This window comes from Stenella coeruleoalba (genome assembly GCF_951394435.1).
Source record: "Stenella coeruleoalba genome assembly, chromosome: 13".
Lineage (NCBI taxonomy): Eukaryota > Metazoa > Chordata > Mammalia > Artiodactyla > Delphinidae > Stenella > Stenella coeruleoalba.
The window spans coordinates 71,715,358-71,735,301 of NC_137159.1; the positions used below are offsets into that span (position 1 = coordinate 71,715,358).

Genomic DNA, 19,944 nt, shown 5'->3' on the forward strand with positions numbered 1-19,944 from the left:
CTGAAGGAGGGTTGGCTGTGTGTTCAAGAAACATGATGCTCAACTGTACTGTGAGGGTCAGGATCTGAAATTCCCCATGGGCGGCCCCAAGGCGTGGCCCAGAGTCTCCCAGGGGTATAGCCGGTCTTAAGCCTAGTGAAGCACTAGCTTCTTGAACTGTGGCCATGGTCAGGCACTTTGGGGGTAAGTGTAGAATAACGGTTTGTAATTAGCACAGGTCCATGGAACGGCTTCAGTATTTTGTGTACGGAAAAGAACATTTTTCTGAGGAGATTTTATCTTATTTTAGAGGTTCTCGACTCCTTCCCCCAACAACCCCCGCACCCCTAAAAAGGTTAAGAAGCCGTGTTGACTTTAGGGCTCCCGGACTCCTTAGACTAAGAGAACCGATGAGAAGTGGGGGAAGGCTCTGTACCTTTCAAGGGAGAAATTGTAGCAGGCTTACCTTCGGTGGCGTTTCACGGGGAATACAACTCCCAGAGGTCCGTGCGGCAAAGCCCGAGCTTATTGGCCAATGGGAAAGACCGTCTCATAACGGGACACAAGCAATAGCCAATAGGCAAGGGTCATTGCCGAGCTTGCCCAGCCACCGCTCACCTATCAGGGGCCTGGGAGCCGATGCTTCCGGTCCCCGCTCAGGGCTTCGGATCCGCGGTGTGTGAGCAGGTACGGCCCAGGGGAGACTGATTTTCGGTGGGGCAGTGAGACCAAAGGTATTTTTGTCTCCACTGCTTCCCGGCCTGGCTGTTGTGGGGAGGCTGTAGGTGGGCGGGGAGAGAGGTGGAAGGACAGGCACTTTGGGGGAGGGGGGAGAAGAGGAAGTGTCACATGTGCGGAGAGGATGGAGAGAATGGTGGGGGGCCGCGTGCGAGGGCTGGCGGATGCGGACGAGCAGAGGGTGGGTTTAAACCAGAGAGTATATTCCCTATGACTCACGAGTGAAACTTATGGGAATATATCCTAAGGAAGCCATTCAAAATGAAAAACATGCTTTATGCATAAACACCTTTATCCCAGCGTTATTTATAAAAGGATAAAGTTAGCTCTAACCGGGTATCTCACCAGTAAGGAAAAATTATGGAACTTCCCCAACAGTAAGGAAAAGTGAATATTAAGTGGCTTCTAAAAATAATTTATAAAGTCTTTAAATAACATGGGGAAATCCTAATATATAATGTAAAGTGAAAAGATCGTGATATGTAATTGTACAGTATGACTGAAAAAGTTTAACCCAAACTGCATAGAAAAATATCTGGAGGGATGTAGTCATAATTTTCTTTGGATGAATGTTTTTTTGTGTGTGAATTTACCTTTTGACCTTTTTAAAAATTTTTTATTGGAATGTACTTGATTTAAAGTGTTGTGTTAGTTTCTGCTGTACAGCAAAATGCATCAGTTATACACATAACATGTATCCGCTCTTTTTTTAGATTCTTTTCCCATATAGGTCATTACAGAGTACTGAGTAGAGTTCCCTGTGCTATACAGTAAATCCTTATTAGTTATCTGTTTTATACATGGTAGTGTGTATATGTCAATCCCAATCTCCCAATTTATCCCTTCCCCTCCCCCCTTTCCTCCCTGGTAACCATGTTTGTTTTCTACATCTGTGACTCTATTTCTGTTTTGTAAATAAGTTCATTTGTACCATTTTTTAAGATCCAACATATAAGCGATATCATATGGGGATTTGTCTTTCTCTGTCTGACTTACTTCACTCAGTATGACAGTCTCTAGGTCCTTTTGACCTTTCTTGTATGTTAATTTAAAACAATAATAAGGGCTTCCCTGATGGCGCAGTGGTTAAGAATCCACCTGCCCATGCAGGGGACACGGGTTCGATCCCTGGTCCGGGAAGATCCCACATGCTGCGGAGCAACTAAGCCCGTGCACCACAACTACTGAGCCTGCGCTTTAGAGACTGCAAGCCACAACTACTGAAGCCCGTGCGCCTAGAGCCCGTGCTCCGCAACAAGAGAAGCTACCACAATGAGAAGCCCGCACATCACAACAAAGAGTAGCCCCTGCTAGCCGCAACTAAAGAAAGCCTGTGTACAGCAACGAATACACAATGCAGCCAAATAAATAAATAAATAAAACAAAAAAACATTAATAAGTGTAAAGAACTTGGAATTATTTTATAGCGAAAACACAATAAATTTAGAAAAACAAGTTGGGGAGTATGTAACTGTTTAAACCTACTGGAAGTGCTCCATTTCACCTGAGCCCCTTGATTCTCACTATAAGTTGTCTTTAAAGAAGATTAAAAACAGAAGAATTAAATGGCCATAGACTGAGCACCAGATCCTCGTTCTGACCACCTCTCCCCTGAATTAATATAGTCAGATTTTCTCTTCCTAAAACAACCAGGGCTCCTGATTTGAGAAATCTTATAGTCTGAGGGTTGAGAGACCAACAGGTATACAGTTAGCTTCAGGCAAATTGTAAATATTTTAAAGCATACAAAATAATTGGGGAGCACCAGAAGGTCATTTCAGCCTTTGTCCTCTTGGTTCTCTGATCTTTTTAACTACCAACTCTATAACAGTGACTCCCAAATCCTTACCTCTGACTGCCTGAGGTGCAGTGCTACCCTATAAACATCTTAAATGAAGCACATCTAATACTAAGCTTATCACACACTACACACTGTTCTTAACCTTTGAAACAGTCTCTGTCTTCTTTATCTCTGATTAATGGTTCAGCAATTTCCCAAGCTAAAAATTTGCATGTTATCTTTAATTCTCCTTTCTTCCTCACCACTTACCCTACTTGATATCAATTTTATCTGCCTTAGAAATATCGCTTGAATCTGGCCCTCTTTCTCTACTGAGGTAGCTACAAACTTGGCTCACTTTCTCATCCTGATATTCAAACTATTCCATGGCCCATTATTAAACTTGTCAGCTTCCTAGTTTCTCACGTCCATTCTGCACATTGTTGCATGAATGTGTGCTGATTCCTCTAAATTCCAAATTATTCAGCAGGGCTTTTATGATCAGGGAGATAAGGTTGGAAAGGTATAGCAATATAAGATAATTTAAGGCCTTCAGTGCTTTGCTTAAACATTTTGGAAGAACTTTTATATACACAGACTGTGGAGACTCATCAAAGGTATTTGAGCACAAATGCAAAATTACCAGAGCTGTGACTTTTCTCAAGATAATTCTACCCAACACACAGAGTCCAGGCTCTGTGGGAAAGAAGAGACTGAAATGAAGAGGACTTCTTGTACTACCCTACTACAAAGGAAGAGGTGGTCAGGACCCTGACTAATAATGGGAGTAGAAGGGATTGGAAGAGATTTTTGTAATTATCATTGGGTTTTTGAGGAAATTTTTCATAATTTTTATTTTTTAATTTAATTTTATTGAAGTATATTTGATTTACAATGTTGTGTTAGTTTCAGGTGTACAGCACAGTGATTCAGTGTATATATATATATATATATATAATATATATATATTATATATATATTTTTTTCAGATTCTTTTCCTTTATAGATTATTACAGAATATAGAGTATAGTTCCCTGTGCTACACAGTAGGTCCTTGTTGGTTATCTATTTTATTGGGTTGGCCAAAACGTTCGGGTTTTTCCATAACATCTTTTTTTTCTTGGCTGTGTAGGTTCTTCGTTGCTGCGCGTGGGCTTTCTCTAGTTGTGGCGAGTGGGGGCTACTCTTCGTTGCGGTGCGCGGGTTTCTCATTGTGGTGGCTTCTCTTGTTGCGGAGCACGGGCTCTAGGCGTGCGGGCTTAAGTAGTTGTGGCACGTGTTCTCAGGAGTTGTGGCTCGCGGGCTCTAGAGCGCAGACTCAATAGTTGTGGCGCACGGGCACAGTTGCTCCGCGGCATGTGGGACCTTCCCGGACCAGGGGTTGAACCCGTGTCCCCTGCATGGGCAGGTGGATTCTTAACCACTGCGCCACCAGGGAATCCCTTCCATAACATCTTACATCAATATATATAGTATATATAGTAGTATATATACGTTAATCCCAACCTCCTAATTTAAACCCCACCCCCCACCCCACACCCTGTCCTTTCCCCTTTGGTAACCATAAGTTTCTGTATCTGTGGGTCTATTTCTGTTTTGTAGATAAATTCATTTCTATCTTTTTTTTTTTAGATTCCACATATAAGTGATATCATATATTTGTCATTTCCTGTCTCGCTTACCTTACTTAGTATGATAATCTCTAGGTCCATCCATATTGTTGGTAGAGGCATTATTTCATTCTTTTTTATGGCTAATACTCCATTGTATATATGTACCACATCTTTATCCATTCATCTGTCGGGCATTTACGTTGCTTCCACATCTTGGCTATTGTAAATAGTGCTGCAGTGAACATTGAGTTGCATGTATCCTTTTGAATTAGAGTTTTCTTTGGATATATGCCCAGGAGTGGGATTGCAGGATCATATGGTAACTCTATTTTTAGTTTTTTACCAAATTGCTTCTTGTTAGTAAAGATGAAAATATTAAAATTAATTCTTCTAAAACATCTCAGTAACTTTATTGTCAAGTTTTTTGTCCTTTATTTACAAATCCTTACGCTATGCTAACCCTAGCCATACACCTCCTCAATGACATTAGACTGACTTGGGTGGCCTAAAACATATCATATAAATTGCTTTTGATGTAACTGGCCCGTCAGGAATTTTCTCTTCCAGGAAAATGTATCATGCATTATTTATCAATAAAAGTCTTTTTTTTTTAAAGTGCATAAGTAGGTATTAGGGAAAAGCATATATTATCTTATACAAGACCAGCGGGTTTGAGATGGCAGTTTTCTTCATTAGTAATGTCAGAAGACATATTTTTCCATTTAGCAAGCCACTGTAGAACCACTTAACCTGACCTCATGTGTAAGAAGTATAACAGAAAAAAAAAAAAAGAAGAAGTATAACAGACCATTCTCTCTTAGTAAAAGATTCTAAGAGTAGGGATGAAGCTAGCAAAGAGGAATGAGAAAAAATTTGCAGATAAGTTAAAAGCAAATCCTCCAGTTTGGTGAAGAATACATTTCTTTGGATTTAGGGTCTGAAGGCAGCTTCTCAAGTTCTGTCTTTGACATTTACTAAGTACAATAAAACAAGGTTGAAAAATGTCCATCGGATTCAGTGACGTGGATAGCACTGGTGGGTTGGTGAGAGTTGTTTTGGAGAAGAGTTGGGAATGGAGTCAATTTGGGGTGGGTTAAGAAGAGAATGAGTGGTGAAGAAATGGACACTGCAAGTTTAGACAATTCTTTGATAACTAATAAGATTAAACATCATTTAGAATATGTTTATTGATCATCATAATTGTTTTGTAAATTGCCTGTTGATATTCTTTGGCCACTTAAAATTTTGTCGTTTTAACTGGCTTAAAAGAACTTTTTACTTATTTATTTATTTATTTATTTTTGGCTGCGTTGGGTCTTCATTGCTGTGCAGGGGCTTTCCCTAATTGCAGCGAGCAAGGGCTACTCTTTGTTGCTGTGCGTGGGCATCTCATTGTGGTGACTTCTCTTGTTGCAGAGCACAGCCTCTAGGCACGCAAGCTTCAGTAGTTGTGGCACGTGGTCTCAGTAATTGTGGCTCGCGGGCTCTAGAGCACAGGCTTAGTAGTTGTGAGGCACGGGCTTAGTTGCTCCCCAGCGTGTGGGATCTTCCCGGACCAGGGCTCGAACCCATGGCCCCTGTATTGGCAGGCAGATTCTTAACCACTTTACCACCAGGGAAGTCCCAAGAACTTTTTGTAAATTAAGTATTTTGTACATTTGAATCTTTAGTTTGTTTTTTCAATTAGAAAAGGGCTATTTGAATATATACTTATTATAAAAACAGTCTTTCCAAAAAATACAGAAATAAGTAAAGAGGGTCCCACCTTCTCTCTTCTGCCACCTCACTCCATCTCAGTATGTACTGTGAACAGTTTGGTATGTGTTATTTCTGATCTTTTTCTGCATCTTTATGTAAATATATACAAACACATGTATATGGACATATAGAGGTGGATTTTTTTTCCATAAATAGTAGCTTACTAAACATGTTATCTTGTGAATTTCACTGCTTTTTTTGGGGGGAGGGATTTTTCCATATCACTACTCATGGAGCTTCCTTATTTTTTTATTTATTTCCATGTTGATGTACATTTAGGTTTTTCTGTTACAAAAAATGCTATAGTAAATCCTTATACACATACGTATACATGTTTGAGTATTTCTATAGTAGTGTAAAAAGTCTTTCTTTTAGATCTCTTAATTTTTGTTTTGCACATTTGGATCTTTAATCTATCTGGAAGGTGTTTTGTTATAAGATATGAAGGGCAAGTTTCTTAACTTTTTAGAGCTTCAGATCTGTTGTCTCTCACCTAAGAATAACAGTGCTACCCTCACAGGACTGTTACAAGGGTTGTATCGGATTCTAGGTGACCAGCACCATGTGTGGCACATACTGGACATGTTTATTCCCTTTCTTTCCTTCTAATTTGCCCAGCAAATTCAGATAGTATCTGGATGTGTTTATAGAATATGGTCTGTTTTTTCATATTCAATAAGAATGTCATCCTGATTTCCTCAGTTTTGACATGTCTCACATTTCACAGAAAGGCTAACCCCAAAATTTTACCATCGAAATTGATGGAAGTTAGTAAGGCTCTACCATATTTTAAACTGGTGACAAACGGGAGTTTAAGTGTTGCCTTTTGCTTTCCCTTCAGTGTTAGGAAGGAAATGAAATAAAGCATACTGACAAGAGTCAGATGTAAGCAATCTAAAAGAAAAATATACATGAATTAAAGTTATTTGAAAGCCTTAAAAATGAGAGTCTTTTAAAATATCTTGGATCCTTAATTGCAATAAAAATTATCACTCTTTCAAATAATATGATGCATTTTGTAATTAGGTTTTGACATTTAACTTTACAAGATTTTAATCTGTATGCACACTTATGATCTTATTATATATGTAATTGTTACATACTCTGTTTACAGAAGGACTAGAGGCAGCCATCTATAGTATTGATCAACTCCATGATGAGTTGACTCATTTCTGGCCTTATGTGCATCTTGCATATTTTATTGGCTCTTTCTAATTCATCATAGTATCATAGTGAGGCTACAGTAAAAAACTGTGATTACAGTAACTTACGGAGACAAAGGGTTAGTAAGCCTTTTTTGTTTACCTGATTTCCTATGAGTGGCTCAGAATTTTGAACCAGAAACTGCTACCATAAGCGTTACTATTTTGCCTGTATTGCTGATTTTTAGTATCCCAGTTCTGTGATCAAGGAAGTTTGAACTAGAGGTGACCCAAATATACGTTTGGCTGCATAAATCACCAACTGTTAAAAACCAGTATGGCTTCCCTTGTGGCACAGTGGTTGAGAATCCACCTGCCGATGCAGGGGACACAGGTTCGATCCCTCGTCCGGGAAGATCCCACATGCCACGGAGCAGCTAAGCGCATGTGCCACAACTACTGAACCTGTGCTCTAGAGCCCGCAAGCCACAACTACTGAGCCCACATGCCACAACTACTGAAGCCCATGCACCTAGAGCCCGTGCTCTACAGCAAGAGAAGCCACTGCAATGAGAAGAAGCCTGTGCGCTGCAATGAGGGGCGGCCCCCGCTCGCCACAGCGCAGCAACAAAGACCCAAAGCAGCCTAAATAAATAAAATGAATTTTAAAAAATTAACAAACAAACCAGTATTCCACAGAGGCAGTCATAGAATGAACCTGTGGAACAATAACAAAATCTGAAATTTCATCCCCATTATTAAAATTTTACTAAAACATTTTATTCATTAGGTTTCAAAAGTTTGACCTTATTTTGCAGGAAAAATAATTTCTCAGCACTGCCAGGCAGTCTTTTAATCTGTCAAATTCCTCCCATCCTTTTATCCTCTCACAATAATGACCTGTGAAAGGGCTAAGCCAGTTGTTTGTAGAATGTACTACATCCTGAATTTGTCTGACTATATTCTTATGGTATAACTTCCTAATTATTTCAGATAACCTTTATCAGAAAGGATGGAGTTGGGAAGAGGAAAACTTCTCAGGACTGGACTGAATGCGTTGTATCAAGCAATACACCCAATTCACGGCCTTGCCTGGACTGATGGGAATCAGGTAGTCCTGACCGATTTACACCTTCACGGTGGAGAGGCCAAGTTTGGGGACTCAGCGGTCATTGGACAATTTGAACATGTGTATCGGGTGTCCTGGGCCCCACCTGGTACAGCTGACACGCCTGCTCTGCTCGCTGTCCAGCACAAGAAGCATGTCATTGTGTGGCAGCTGTGTCCTAGCACTACGGAGACAAGCAAATGGCTGATGTCTCAGACCTGTGAGATTAGACAGTCACTCCCTGTCCTTCCCCAGGGCTGTGTGTGGCACCCAAAAAGTGCTGTCCTGACTGTGTTGACTGCACAGGATGTCTCCGTTTTCCATAATGTTCACTGGGACAGTTCCCAGGTCAAAGTGGACATCAGCACCCAAGGCCTCATTCACTGTGCATGTTGGACCCCGGATGGCCAGAGGCTGGTGGTGGCAGTAGGCAGTAGCGTGCATTCTTATATTTGGGACAGTGCTCAGAAGACTCTTCACAGGTGCTCCTTCTGCCCAGTGTTTGATGTGGCCAGCTACGTGCGCTCAATCGGAGCCACTGTGGACTCACAGGTCGCTATAGCCACTGAGCTTCCACTAGATAAGATTTGTGGCTTAAATGCATCTGGAACCTTTGATGTTCCCCCTAGTAGTGAAGGCACTTGTCTGTATACTTTACCAGTTATTGACGAAGTTTCCTCTGAAACAAATTCTGAAACACCAGTTTCTCCCTTTTCTTCATCCTTTTCTGATCCTCTGGATCTAACTCATATACACTTTGATGGATCTAAATCTGAGGCTAGTTCTCTTATTTGTCTAAGAAAAAAGGACTACTTGACAGGAACTGGCCTGGATTCTTCACACTTGGTCCTCTTGACCTTTGAGAAGGAGGTTACCCAGAACAGAAAAGTCACCATCCCGGGCATTCTGGTTCCTGATCTAATGGCGTTTAATCTTAAAGCACAGGTAGTCGCAGTGGCTTCCAATACGTGTAATATAATTTTTATCTATTCTGTCGTTCCATCATTTATGCCAAACATCCAGCAAATTCAGTTAGAGAGTAATGAAAGACCAAAAGGCATATGTTTCTTGACAGATAAATTATTGTTAATTTTGATAGGAAAACAGAAATCCACTGATTCGGCATTTCTTCTTTCTTCAAAGTCTGATCAGTATATGATTCGTTTGATTGTTAGAGAAGTTATGTTGGAAGAAGGCTCTCCAGTGACACCGAGTGAAAACCAGAGTGGTCACTCTGCTTTCAGTACTCTGTTAAATAAAGCAAATAGAAAAAAGCTAATTGAAAGTCTTTCCCCAGATTTTTGTCACCAAAACGGAGGGATCTTGTTAACAGCTAATAGCAGCAGTCAAAGTGGAAGGCCTGGAAGAACACTTATTCAAGAAATCAGAAGTCCTCCATCCAGTATCTGTGATGGCTCCACAGCCCTAGAAACTCTAGATGCCGGGCCTGTTAACCAGTCGGTAACACTGCCCGGACCCAGCGGCACACCAGACCACAACAGTACCGCGGGACCTCCTAACTTACAAGTGGAAAATGAAAATTATCAGCTATCTAAGATACTGGAAATTTTATCTAGGAACCTGATTGAAGTGCAGCAGCGTCTTTCTGAACTCACAGACTTTCTACATAATGGAAAGAAATCCTCTCCAGTGTATCCACTCTCTCAGAATGTGCCTTACGTTCACATCACTTGCCAGGTAACTTCTCCTTTGAGGAGCTACCACTGGCTCCTGCAGCCAGTAGGTACTGCAAGAGAAATTTATTGATGAGGAAGTATAGTATTCTAGTTGAACTTCACTGATCTGGACATGTTACATTCAGGCAAGTTGTTATACCTTTCCAGGTTGGTTGGATGGGCACACACAGCAGTATACACCGTGATTTTATCATGTGCATGGTGTGAAAACATGAATGATTGCACTCATTGTGGCACGCTATGTTTAGAAAAAAATTTTAATTCATGCTGTTTCATTGCGAAAACCTTTTCCTTATGCAATCGCAGACACTCTTCTATTTATAAGAGAGCTTATAATAGCATAACAGCATAAGATTATAACAGCATCTTATAATATGCTGTTAAGAGAGGTTATAGTCATTAAAAATTTTTAATGCATCTGTTTATGCCTGTATACGCAAACATAAAATATTATATAGTGGGATCATACTATATCTGTTTTTATCATGAACACTATCCTTTCCCGTCACACTTGGCCCTGCTCCTCCTCCCTGTAACCCACTTTAACTAGCAGCTTAATGTGGATCCTTTCATATTTTACTTCACGCTCATATAATCTTACACAGGTCTTTGTATACGTAGGTATATAGGTGCGGGGGGTGTTGGTGGTGACTTTGTCATTGTTTTACAAAAATGGGGTCGTATGGTGCATTCTTTACTTCATGTTGGGAGTGTGCTTGTTTATTCAGCCTTTCCCTTGTTGATGGACATTCACTTTGTTTTCAGTTCTTAGGCACTCCAAATGGTGCTGCAATAGTATTCTCATATGTATCTATTTGTATTCATACTTTTATTTCTGTTGGCTTGGTTCCCAGAAGTGGAAGTGCAAGTTTGAAGAGTATATATATACACACATATATATAGAGTGGACACATATATATAGAGTGGACAGATTGCCTTTCAAAGATTTTTTACTAAACAGTGCATCATCACATGTCCATCAGCGACCAATGAGACTGTCCTTTTCCTCACTTCCTTACCAATCTGATGAGTGCAAAGTGGTATTTCACTTTTATTAATTTGTATTTCCTTTACTATTAGTGAATTTGAGTATGTTGTCATGTTTTTTGGCCAACTGAATGTGAATTGCGTTTTGCTCATTTTTTCCTATTATCAGTTTAAAAGAGCTTTTTTTATATTATAGAAATTGATATATATGTAATAGTCTAGATTTTCTTGAATTATTTTACTATATTGTTTTTACATTATTATTTTTTTTTTTTTTGCGGTATACGGGCCTCTCACTGCTGTGGCCTCTCCCGTTGCAGAGCACAGGCTCCGGATGCACAGGCTCAGCGGCCATGGCTCACGGGCCTAGCCACTCCGCGGCATGTGGGATCTTCCCGGACCGGGGCACAAACCCGTGTCCCCTGCATCGGCAGGCGGACTCTCAACCACTGCGCCACCAGGGAAGCCCTAAAATTTTTTTAGTATAAAAAATTTCAAACACATAAAATATATTTTTAATTACGAAAAAATTGTAAACATATAGAAAGAATACCTAATGAAACCCTATCTATATCTATCACCTGGATTTAATGGTTGTTAACATTTTACCATAATTGCTTCTTTTTTTTGTTTCCTAAAATATTTTTCTAAGTAGAGGCATCATGGTGTTTCACCCATAAGTATTTTGGGATGTTGTTCTAAAGTGTAAGCACATTTTCTTTAATTATCACTGTACCATTACCATACTTGATAACATTAGCAATAATTACTTAATATCATCTAATACCTACTTCTTATTCAAATTCCTAAATTGTCCCCCAAACCGGTTAAATCACAAATAAATCAGTTAAAAATCAGTTAAGTCACTGATATAAAAAATTTTTTTTAATTAATTTCACAAGCACATTAGTGATCTTAGTTATATTATGTACCAAAGCTAATTGAAACAAATATTTATAAACATTTAACATCCCAATCCTAGATTTTTGAAGAGGATTTTTCCCACATTGTCTTCAGCCAAAATATTTAAATGGCTTTATTAACTACATGAAGTTTTCAGTGTATTTTTAAGAAACAGATTTTTTATTTTTAAAAATTATAGTACTTTATAAGTGTGAAATCTAGTTTGGATTTTTTTTTCCTTCCATGACTTTTCAAATATTTTTTCTTTTTTCCCTTTTTATTTCTCTTTTTGAATAGGCAATTCATTTACTTGCTTTAAAAAACAAAACATTCTTGCAATAGAAAGGTATATACTGAGAAGTCTTAGTTTCACCCCATCTTGTTCAGCTTGTTCCCTTCACCTCATATAGGTAACCATTTTTATTTTTATTACTTTATTCAGATATTAGCAGATCTTACTATTTATTTTTATTTTTCCTTTTGTTACACAAAAGGTAAGGTACTATATACAATGTTCTTCATCTTTTTCCATTTAGTTTCATAGTCTCAAGAACTCTGTCAGCACACAGAGCTTTTTAAATTTTTTTAACAGATACACAGTATTTTTTTTCCTAATTACAAAAGTAATGGATGCTCATTGAAGAAAAAATTTAACCAATATAAGCATATTTAAGTATATTTAATGTTTATTGGTTTTTTAATATAAGCATATTTAATGTAAGCATAAGCATATTTAATGTTTGTTTATTGGGTTTTTTGGCCATCCTGTGTGGCTTGTGGGATCTTAGTTCCCCAACCAGGGATCGAACCTGGGCTTTCAGCAGTGAAAGCGCAGAGTCCTAATCACTGGACCACAGGGAATTCCCAAGAATATTTAATGTTGAAAGTAAAAATTCTTCATAACCAAACCCGTAGAGAAAACCACAGGTATAGTTAGTAATGGAAGTATTTATTCCATTTTTTTCTATGCATTTACTAAAACCTTTGTCGATCTAAAAGATATAATGTCTAATTGTTTGATTTTATTTTTCTTTAAATAGATTATTTATTTATTTATTTTTGGCTGCGTTGGGTCTTCATTACTGCGCACAGGCTTTCTCTTGTTGCGGCGAGCAGGGGCTACTCTTTGTTGCGGTGCTCGGGCTTCTCATTGCGGCGGCTTCTCGTTGCAGAGCACGGGCTCTAGGTGCACAGGCTTCAGTAGTTGTGGCATGCGAGCTCAGTAGTTGTGGTGCACGGGCTTAGTTGCTCCGTGGCATGTGGGATCTTCTCGGACCAGGGCTCAAGCCCGTGTCGCCTGCATTGGCAGGTGGATTCTTAACTACTGCGCCACCAGGGAAGTCCCTAAATAGATTATTTTATCAAACAATATATACTTTTTTACAAATATTTTTACAAATATTTATATTTGTAAATGCATTTTTTTTTAAGTAAAAAGAAATGTGTTTTTTGCCTTTCAATTCTTCCTTTTCTCAGTTTATAATGAGCTAGTTCAGCCAAGCTGTTATCAGTAAGTACTTCTGGAGGTAGAATTTTGGGGACTTTACTTTCTGCATTTTAAATTTCTGTTTTCTTTATGTTGAGCATATATATCTTTTTTAATGAGAAAAGTAGAAGAAAAACAAAATAAAAGCAATGAAGAGTTTTTCCCCCTATAATATCAGAAGCGACATTTCATAAGAGTTAAGATGAATAATTAGTTGCTTATGGCCCTTACAGTTTATTCATGTGCTATCTTTTAAAATGTTACTACATAGTAGACATACATCTTTTGAGCTGTTCATCGTATCAAAAATGGAGTACAGTTTACCTTTTATCGTTGAAATTATTTTTCTTAGTAGTCAGAAAATGAGTAGTGATAACTTTAACAAGAAAATAGGTTAGACACATAACTTATAAAACTTTAAGAAATGCTTACATGAAGATATTGTCTCATAATATAGAATTAGAAGTTACATTTTTTATTCTATGTTCTATGAATATACCTTTGGACTCAATGTGTCTTAAAATAGAGCTATAATTGTTCTATATTTTCTTTCTGTATGGATAGTTGCAAACATTTTCAAAGATGCATTAATTTTTAATATAACTTTTTAAAATTTAAAAATCACTGTTATTTGTACTTTTTCTAAGCTAAGTGAATTTTTACCACAGTTTGTTTATTTTACTTATGCAAATCCTCTGCTACTCCACGACTTAGGGCAGTCTTTCTTGGCATTTTTTTCCCCAATAAAGAAAACGTAAAACTTCTTAGTTATACAGGCATACCTAGTTTTATTGCACTTCAGAGAGATTGTGTTTTTTACAGATTGAAGGTTTGTGGCAACGCTACATTGTCAGATGATAGCATTTTTTAGCAATAAAGCATTTTTAAGTTAAGGTATGTACATTATTTTATTAGACATATGCATCTGCACACTTAAATGGACTATAGAATATGCATTAGGAAACCAAAAACTTTCATGTGGCTCACTTTATTGTGATACTAGCTTTATTGCAGTGGTCTGGAACCACACCTGCGGTATCTCCAAGGTATACCTGTTTCTACAACAGCCAAGCAGTTGTTCCTCACCATCAGATTTTATCTCTCAGGCTGCCATCCATCATCCTATAGTGTTATTAGTCACGTCCTAGGAAAGCCAGTTCCTAGCAATAAGGACATAACGCTGGGGAAGAACAGAGCAAAAGGAAATTAGGGGTTGTGTTTTGTCTGATTCTTTAGTTGTGTTAAATGATGCAGCAAAAAGCTCCTTATTTTTAAAACTGAAGTTTAGTTGATAGCGGTAATAGATAGGAATTTTTAAAAATACACATTCTATTCTTAGGAAATGTTAACTCCATTGCTTCTGCAATCAGTTTAACAACTTTTATTTTTATATTTGAAGAAATCTTATTTTTTAGGTCCTGTTGTAGAAAAAAGAGCCGTGCTTCTCTGCAACGGCAAGCTAAGACTCAGTACAGTCCAGCAGACTTTTGGCCTCTCTCTTATTGAAATGCTACATGGTAGGTAAAATTCAGAAATTGACTCTACCTGACACCCCCTCCCTCTATTAAGTAACTTTCACTGGTGATGAAAATGAAGTGTACCAACCATTCAGTGATTCATTAGATAGTTAAAAAGTATCATTAATTGCCTATTGTATGCCCAGGCCTATTATAGGTGCCAAAATACATGGAAAATATGGGTTCTACCCTTAAGGAACTTACAACCTAGCTGGAAAACCTAAATGTACACATGAAAAAAACAAATAGAGTTATGAAGCAATATATAACAGCTGCAAGGAAATAACATAAAAACCTCATATATACTTGTTGCACTAAAACATAAAGATCATAGCATTGCAGAATATTTCTTTTGTGTGTGTGGGTGGGAGTTTTATGTATACATTTTTTTAAAAATATTCTTTTCCACTATGGTTTATCACAGGACACTGAATATAGTTCTCTGTGCTATACAGTAGACCTTGTTGTTTTCTTTTTTATTTTTGGCTATGCAGCTTGTAGGATCTCAGTTCCCCGACCAGGGACTGAACCCTGGCCATGGCAGTGAAAGCTCAGAATTCTAGCCACTAGGCCACCAGGGAACTCCCACAGAATATTTCTTAAAGGAATTGTCATTTTAATATGCAGCAGACTTGTGGACATGAAGGGTACTCCTAGGTGGCAAGGGACTGAGTCATGCCTGTATTCCATCCAATGGAGAGCATGGCGGTTTTCTTATGCCTGAGTCTTCAGGACACCCACTACACTGAACATAGAACTTTGTGTCATCTTTTCCCCCTTAACATTGTAGCATCAGCATTTTTCTGTTTTGACACATGAATTTATGATATGACTTCATAACAATTATTTTTACTGGGTTAATAGTCTATCCTGGGCGTACCATATATATTTCTCCTTCCAGTTTTATTGAGATATAATTGACATATAGCACTGTATAAATTTAAAGTGTACAACATAATGATTTGACTTAAATGCATCATGAAATGATTATCACCGTAAGTTATTGAACATCCATCATCTCATATAGATAGAAAAAACTTTTTTTCCTTGTGATGAGGATTTACTCTTTTAATACCATATTTTACTTGGCCATGTTTTCTTTGACATTTAGGTGGTTTCCAATTTTTCATTATCATAAATAACCGTAATAAAAACCTCTCTGCATATTTTACATGTTTTTGGAAAGTGTAGATTTTTAGAAGTGAAATTACAGGGTCAACAGGTGAGACACAGTAGACTCGAAAGAACCAGAGAAAGTCCAGGTATGTATTATGCTAGTGGCCCTAGGTTACCCCAGAACAAACTATTTAGGATTATCTGGGCCATTCTAGTCTACCTCTAGTCAGCTCAGCCTCCTTGGGTGTCTAGAGGCTGGTATGGATCTCAGGAATATAGAAGTTTCCTCCAAAGAGTAGCTGTTCCAAACTTCACATAGTTTCTGGAGAAACTGCTTAACAGCATGTATTGATATATAAGTTAGGAACACCGTACACCCCTAACACCTGTGCGCACACATGCACACACAAGCTCAAATGCATAGCACTGAGTGATTAATGCCTAACCTGGGTGAAAATACATGTTCCTTAGCTATGCCTGTCATCAACATCCCCTTGCTGCCATGTAACCTGACCTTAAGTCTATACTGGGTCCCTCCATCTCCCCATTCTCTGTAATGTCTTGTGATGGTCAGGTTCATCAACTACTACATTCTTTTCCTCAAAAAAGTCGTATTTGTCATATTTTTCTTTATAGAATAAGACAGGATATTCTAAATTGCCTATGTGTTTATTTTACTTTGCAGACTCCCACTGGATCCTTCTCTGTGCTGATAGCGAAGGCTTCATCCCCTTAACTTTCACAGCCACACAGGAAATAGTCATAAGAGATGGTAGGTCAAATGACTTTAGGGGCCCTGTCTCTTGAAGTCTTTTAGAGACATACTGCCCAAAGCGTAGATGCCACCGGCTGTTCTAACCATTTTGGCAGTATAGTCTGATACTTGTTTGTAGAATATTTGCTGCACAGCCTTTCAGATGAGGTTTTTACAAGCAAGATCTGTTTTCCGACGCTCCCCAGCTAGGATTTGTACTGTCGCTGGGAGGTGAAGAACTTGCCATGGCTAGCTCGGCCACCTCTCCCCGCAGGCTGACATTGCCTACTCTCAGCAGAGCCCAGTCTTTGGTAGATGGCTCAGAAAGTGGTTATTTATGTATTCATTACTGTGTGGTTTTGTCTAAGGGCAGAATTCCCGGTGCAAAGCGATTTTATGGTGCCATGTGGATTGTGTTTTATGGTTTCTCTGAGGTTTTTTTGTCCCTTACCCAAAACAGTGTTAAAGCCCTTAGAAGCACTTAAAAGGTACCTCAGCATTGTTATAAATCTTTTTCTTGGCTTAAAGTTGAGTGTGAGGAGTGCTGGAGAACATCTGCTGCAGCCTATCTTTTTACGCCAAACGAGCAGGAATCAGCAGAGCTCAAAGGAAGACAAAAAATCGATTGACTTCTGCTCCCAGGGCTACCTAGAACAGAAAGTAGTTCTCATGTTGGTTGGACCTCCCAGGATATAAACCTAACCCTCTCACTTCCCTAGAAAATTCTGGCTGACATAGTTCCAGGTACTCCTAAAAACTGTCCCTGGGCAAATTTCAAATGAAATTTCAAGTGCTTTGACTCCCTCTGGACCCCATTTCAGTGTGTCCTGATGTTACTAGTATAATGCTAAGCATGGGTGAGGCCTACAGCATGATTTGTGCTGTTGCCACTCATGATTTTCTCCCTGATAGGTTACCCACCCCCCATTGTTGGGATCATAAAAATGTCCTATTTTTTCCCCAGTAATCAACTCCCTTAAATTGTCACTTTAATTTTGATATTTTTCTTCCCCTCACCTCCCGGATTCAAGTCTTAGAGACCAGCATAGAATCTGCGAGAGAAAGTATTTCAAAAAGTTGGAGGTTTCACTGAATCTGAGATAGTTTATTATAATTATGGGCTAAAGCACCAGCTTAGCATAGTGGAAAGAGCCCTGATTCCAGCTTCAGATAGATTCACCTTTTCTCACTGCCTTCAGACAGTCATAAGCTTCAGTCACTGCAGCATAACGAACAGATCAGTGTGTAGCTGGTCAGAGCACATCTGCAGGTAAATTGTTTCAGCCATAGGAGCTCAGATGCATAAGAGCTCAAGTGCATCTTTTTCACCCTTTCTTTTAAAATCATCTGGAAAGAAATATTTTGTACCCTTGAGGACTCCTGTTGGTCTGTTACAGTTTATGAAGGTGGAGCTGGGGTAGGGAAGAAGCGAGGGCCCACTTTGTGATTGAAATGCGTTAGAGGAGCTGCTGGGATAATGAAGTGGAGCCCCTGGAACCAGTCGCCTGAGAGCATTGGCTGAGGACAGTCTGAGGCCTGCTTCCATTTTTAAAGAAAGTGTCCAGGTGGGGTGAAAGCACAGAACTGTGAAGCCTCAAGAGGGGGTCTGGGGTACCCCGTAGTAAGATCAGTGTAGGTCCCGCACTCAAGGTGTATGTTATACTCATTTCGCTGGTCAGAATCCTGTGAATGAGTCTTCAATAAAATCACTAATGGTTGTTGTGGCTTTTGTGAATGTTTTGATGGTGTTTGCTTTGTGATTGTTGCTGGTATAAAGGAATGTTCTTGATTTTACATATGTGTATGTTGTCTTTGTATTTCTTCTGGTGGACAGTCGAGAACATAAATTTTTTCTTTCCGGCAAATCTGATTCCGTGACAACTCTCAAACATAAGATGTTTCCTTGGCCTTTACTATTTATAATCATTGGAATCATAGAAGATAATCCAGTATTTGTTGGTTTGGGGAGAGAGGGAAACAGGGAGAGAAGAGCTAAATTCTTTAAATTATTGTTTAATGTTACATTGAGAATATTTTGCATAAAGACATTATTTATAAATTCTATTTTGGGCCCACATTTTAAAAAATCTTGTACGGTATTATTTGATAAATGCAATAGATGTAAGGTGTAGGAAGGCTTAATAATAAAGTGAACCACCTACGACCTAATTTAAGAACCAGAACGTTACTAGGAACCATTCAAACTCCCTGTGTATCCCTCCTGGATCCTTCTCCATAGAGGTGACTCCACCCGAGAGGTGACTGATCTCTAGATTGTTGTAAATTATCATTTCTTCATTTCTTTTTTTTTAATTTTTTATTCTTAATTTTATTTTATTTTATTTTGGCCCCGCCGTGCAGCTTGCGGGATCTTAGTTCCCTGACCACGGATTGAACCCAGGTCACCTCAGTGAAAGCGCCAAGTCCTAACCATTAAACCACCAGGGAATTCCCTCTTTCTTTTTAAAAAGGAGTTTCACCATGATCACATATACACATTGGCCTAGATAATGTAATGTTTTTGAGCTTTATACAATGGTATTTTATTGTATGTACTCTTCTGCAACCTGCTTTTTTTTCACTCAGTATTGTTTCTAAGGTTCATACTTGTTATGTGTATGTTCTATTGCTTTCATTGTTTTAAGTTACCACAATTTATCCGTTTTCTTGCTGTGCACATTTGGATTGTTCCCTGGTTCTATTTTTGTGATTATAAACAATATTGCTTTGAATATTCTTATTAAATGTCTCCTGATGCAGGTGTTTGAAAAGTCCCTCTAGGGCCTTTTATCTAGAGGTGGAATTGCTGGAGCACAGGGTGTATGTAAATTCAAGTTATTTTCCAAGGTGATTACATCAGTCTTCATTCCCAACAGCTCCTATTGCTCTAAGGCTCAAGGGTTCTTAATTTATGACCCTCCAATAGTTATAAATGGTTTCTCCTTTAACCTGATTTTTACTTCTGGACCAACAGTGAAATTGAGCATCTTTCATGTGTTTATTGGCCATTCCAGTTTTCTCTTTTGCAAAATGCCTGTTCTTGTCTTTTGCCCAAATTTCTATTGGGTTGTCTTTTTCTTGTCAAGTTGTAAGAATTCTCTTCTTTTTTTAAATTGAAGTATGGTTGATTTACAATATTATGTTACCAAGTTGTAGGGATTCTTTATATATTCTAGGTGTTGTTTAGTATGTGGCTAATACCTTCACCCAGTTTGTGACTTGTCTTTTCTCTTCCTTGATGGTGTGTTTTATTGAACAAACATAATTAATTTTAATGAAGTCACTTTTTTTTATTGAAGTAAACGATTTACAATGTAATGAAGTCACATTTATCTTTCCTTTTATGAAAGTTTTGTCTTTCACATT

The 19,944-nt window shown here is 38.5% G+C and overlaps 1 protein-coding gene across 3 annotated transcripts; it reads left to right on the plus strand.

Moving 5' to 3' along the window:
- The first annotated feature begins 639 nt into the window (after window positions 1-639).
- WDCP (WD repeat and coiled coil containing) lies at window positions 640-18,923 on the plus strand. 3 transcript variants are annotated; one of them, XM_079940761.1, is made up of 4 exons: window positions 640-666; window positions 8,004-9,816; window positions 14,591-14,708; window positions 16,510-18,923. In XM_079940761.1, exons 2-4 carry the CDS (start codon window positions 8,023-8,025, stop codon window positions 16,629-16,631), a joined length of 2,034 nt encoding a protein of 677 aa, XP_079796887.1. In that variant the 5' UTR covers window positions 640-666; window positions 8,004-8,022; the 3' UTR covers window positions 16,632-18,923. The 3 variants fall into 3 exon arrangements, 2 of the variants coding, with proteins under 2 accessions (XP_079796887.1, XP_079796886.1); XR_013831026.1 differs by having other exon boundaries at window positions 648-713; window positions 14,607-14,708; window positions 16,510-16,532; XM_079940760.1 differs by having other exon boundaries at window positions 648-713.
- Window positions 18,924-19,944: the final 1,021 nt, after the last annotated feature.

Excerpts from the sequence above, each read along its gene's own strand:
- WDCP (XM_079940761.1), top strand. The coding sequence starts at position 8,023 with ATGGAGTTGGGAAGAGGAAAACTTCTCAGGACTGGACTGAATGCGTTG. Across the intron at positions 9,817-14,590 it reads ACGTTCACATCACTTGCCAG|AAATCTTATTTTTTAGGTCC; the intron begins GTAACTTCTCCT and ends TTATATTTGAAG. Across the intron at positions 14,709-16,509 it reads TCTTATTGAAATGCTACATG|ACTCCCACTGGATCCTTCTC; the intron begins GTAGGTAAAATT and ends TTTACTTTGCAG.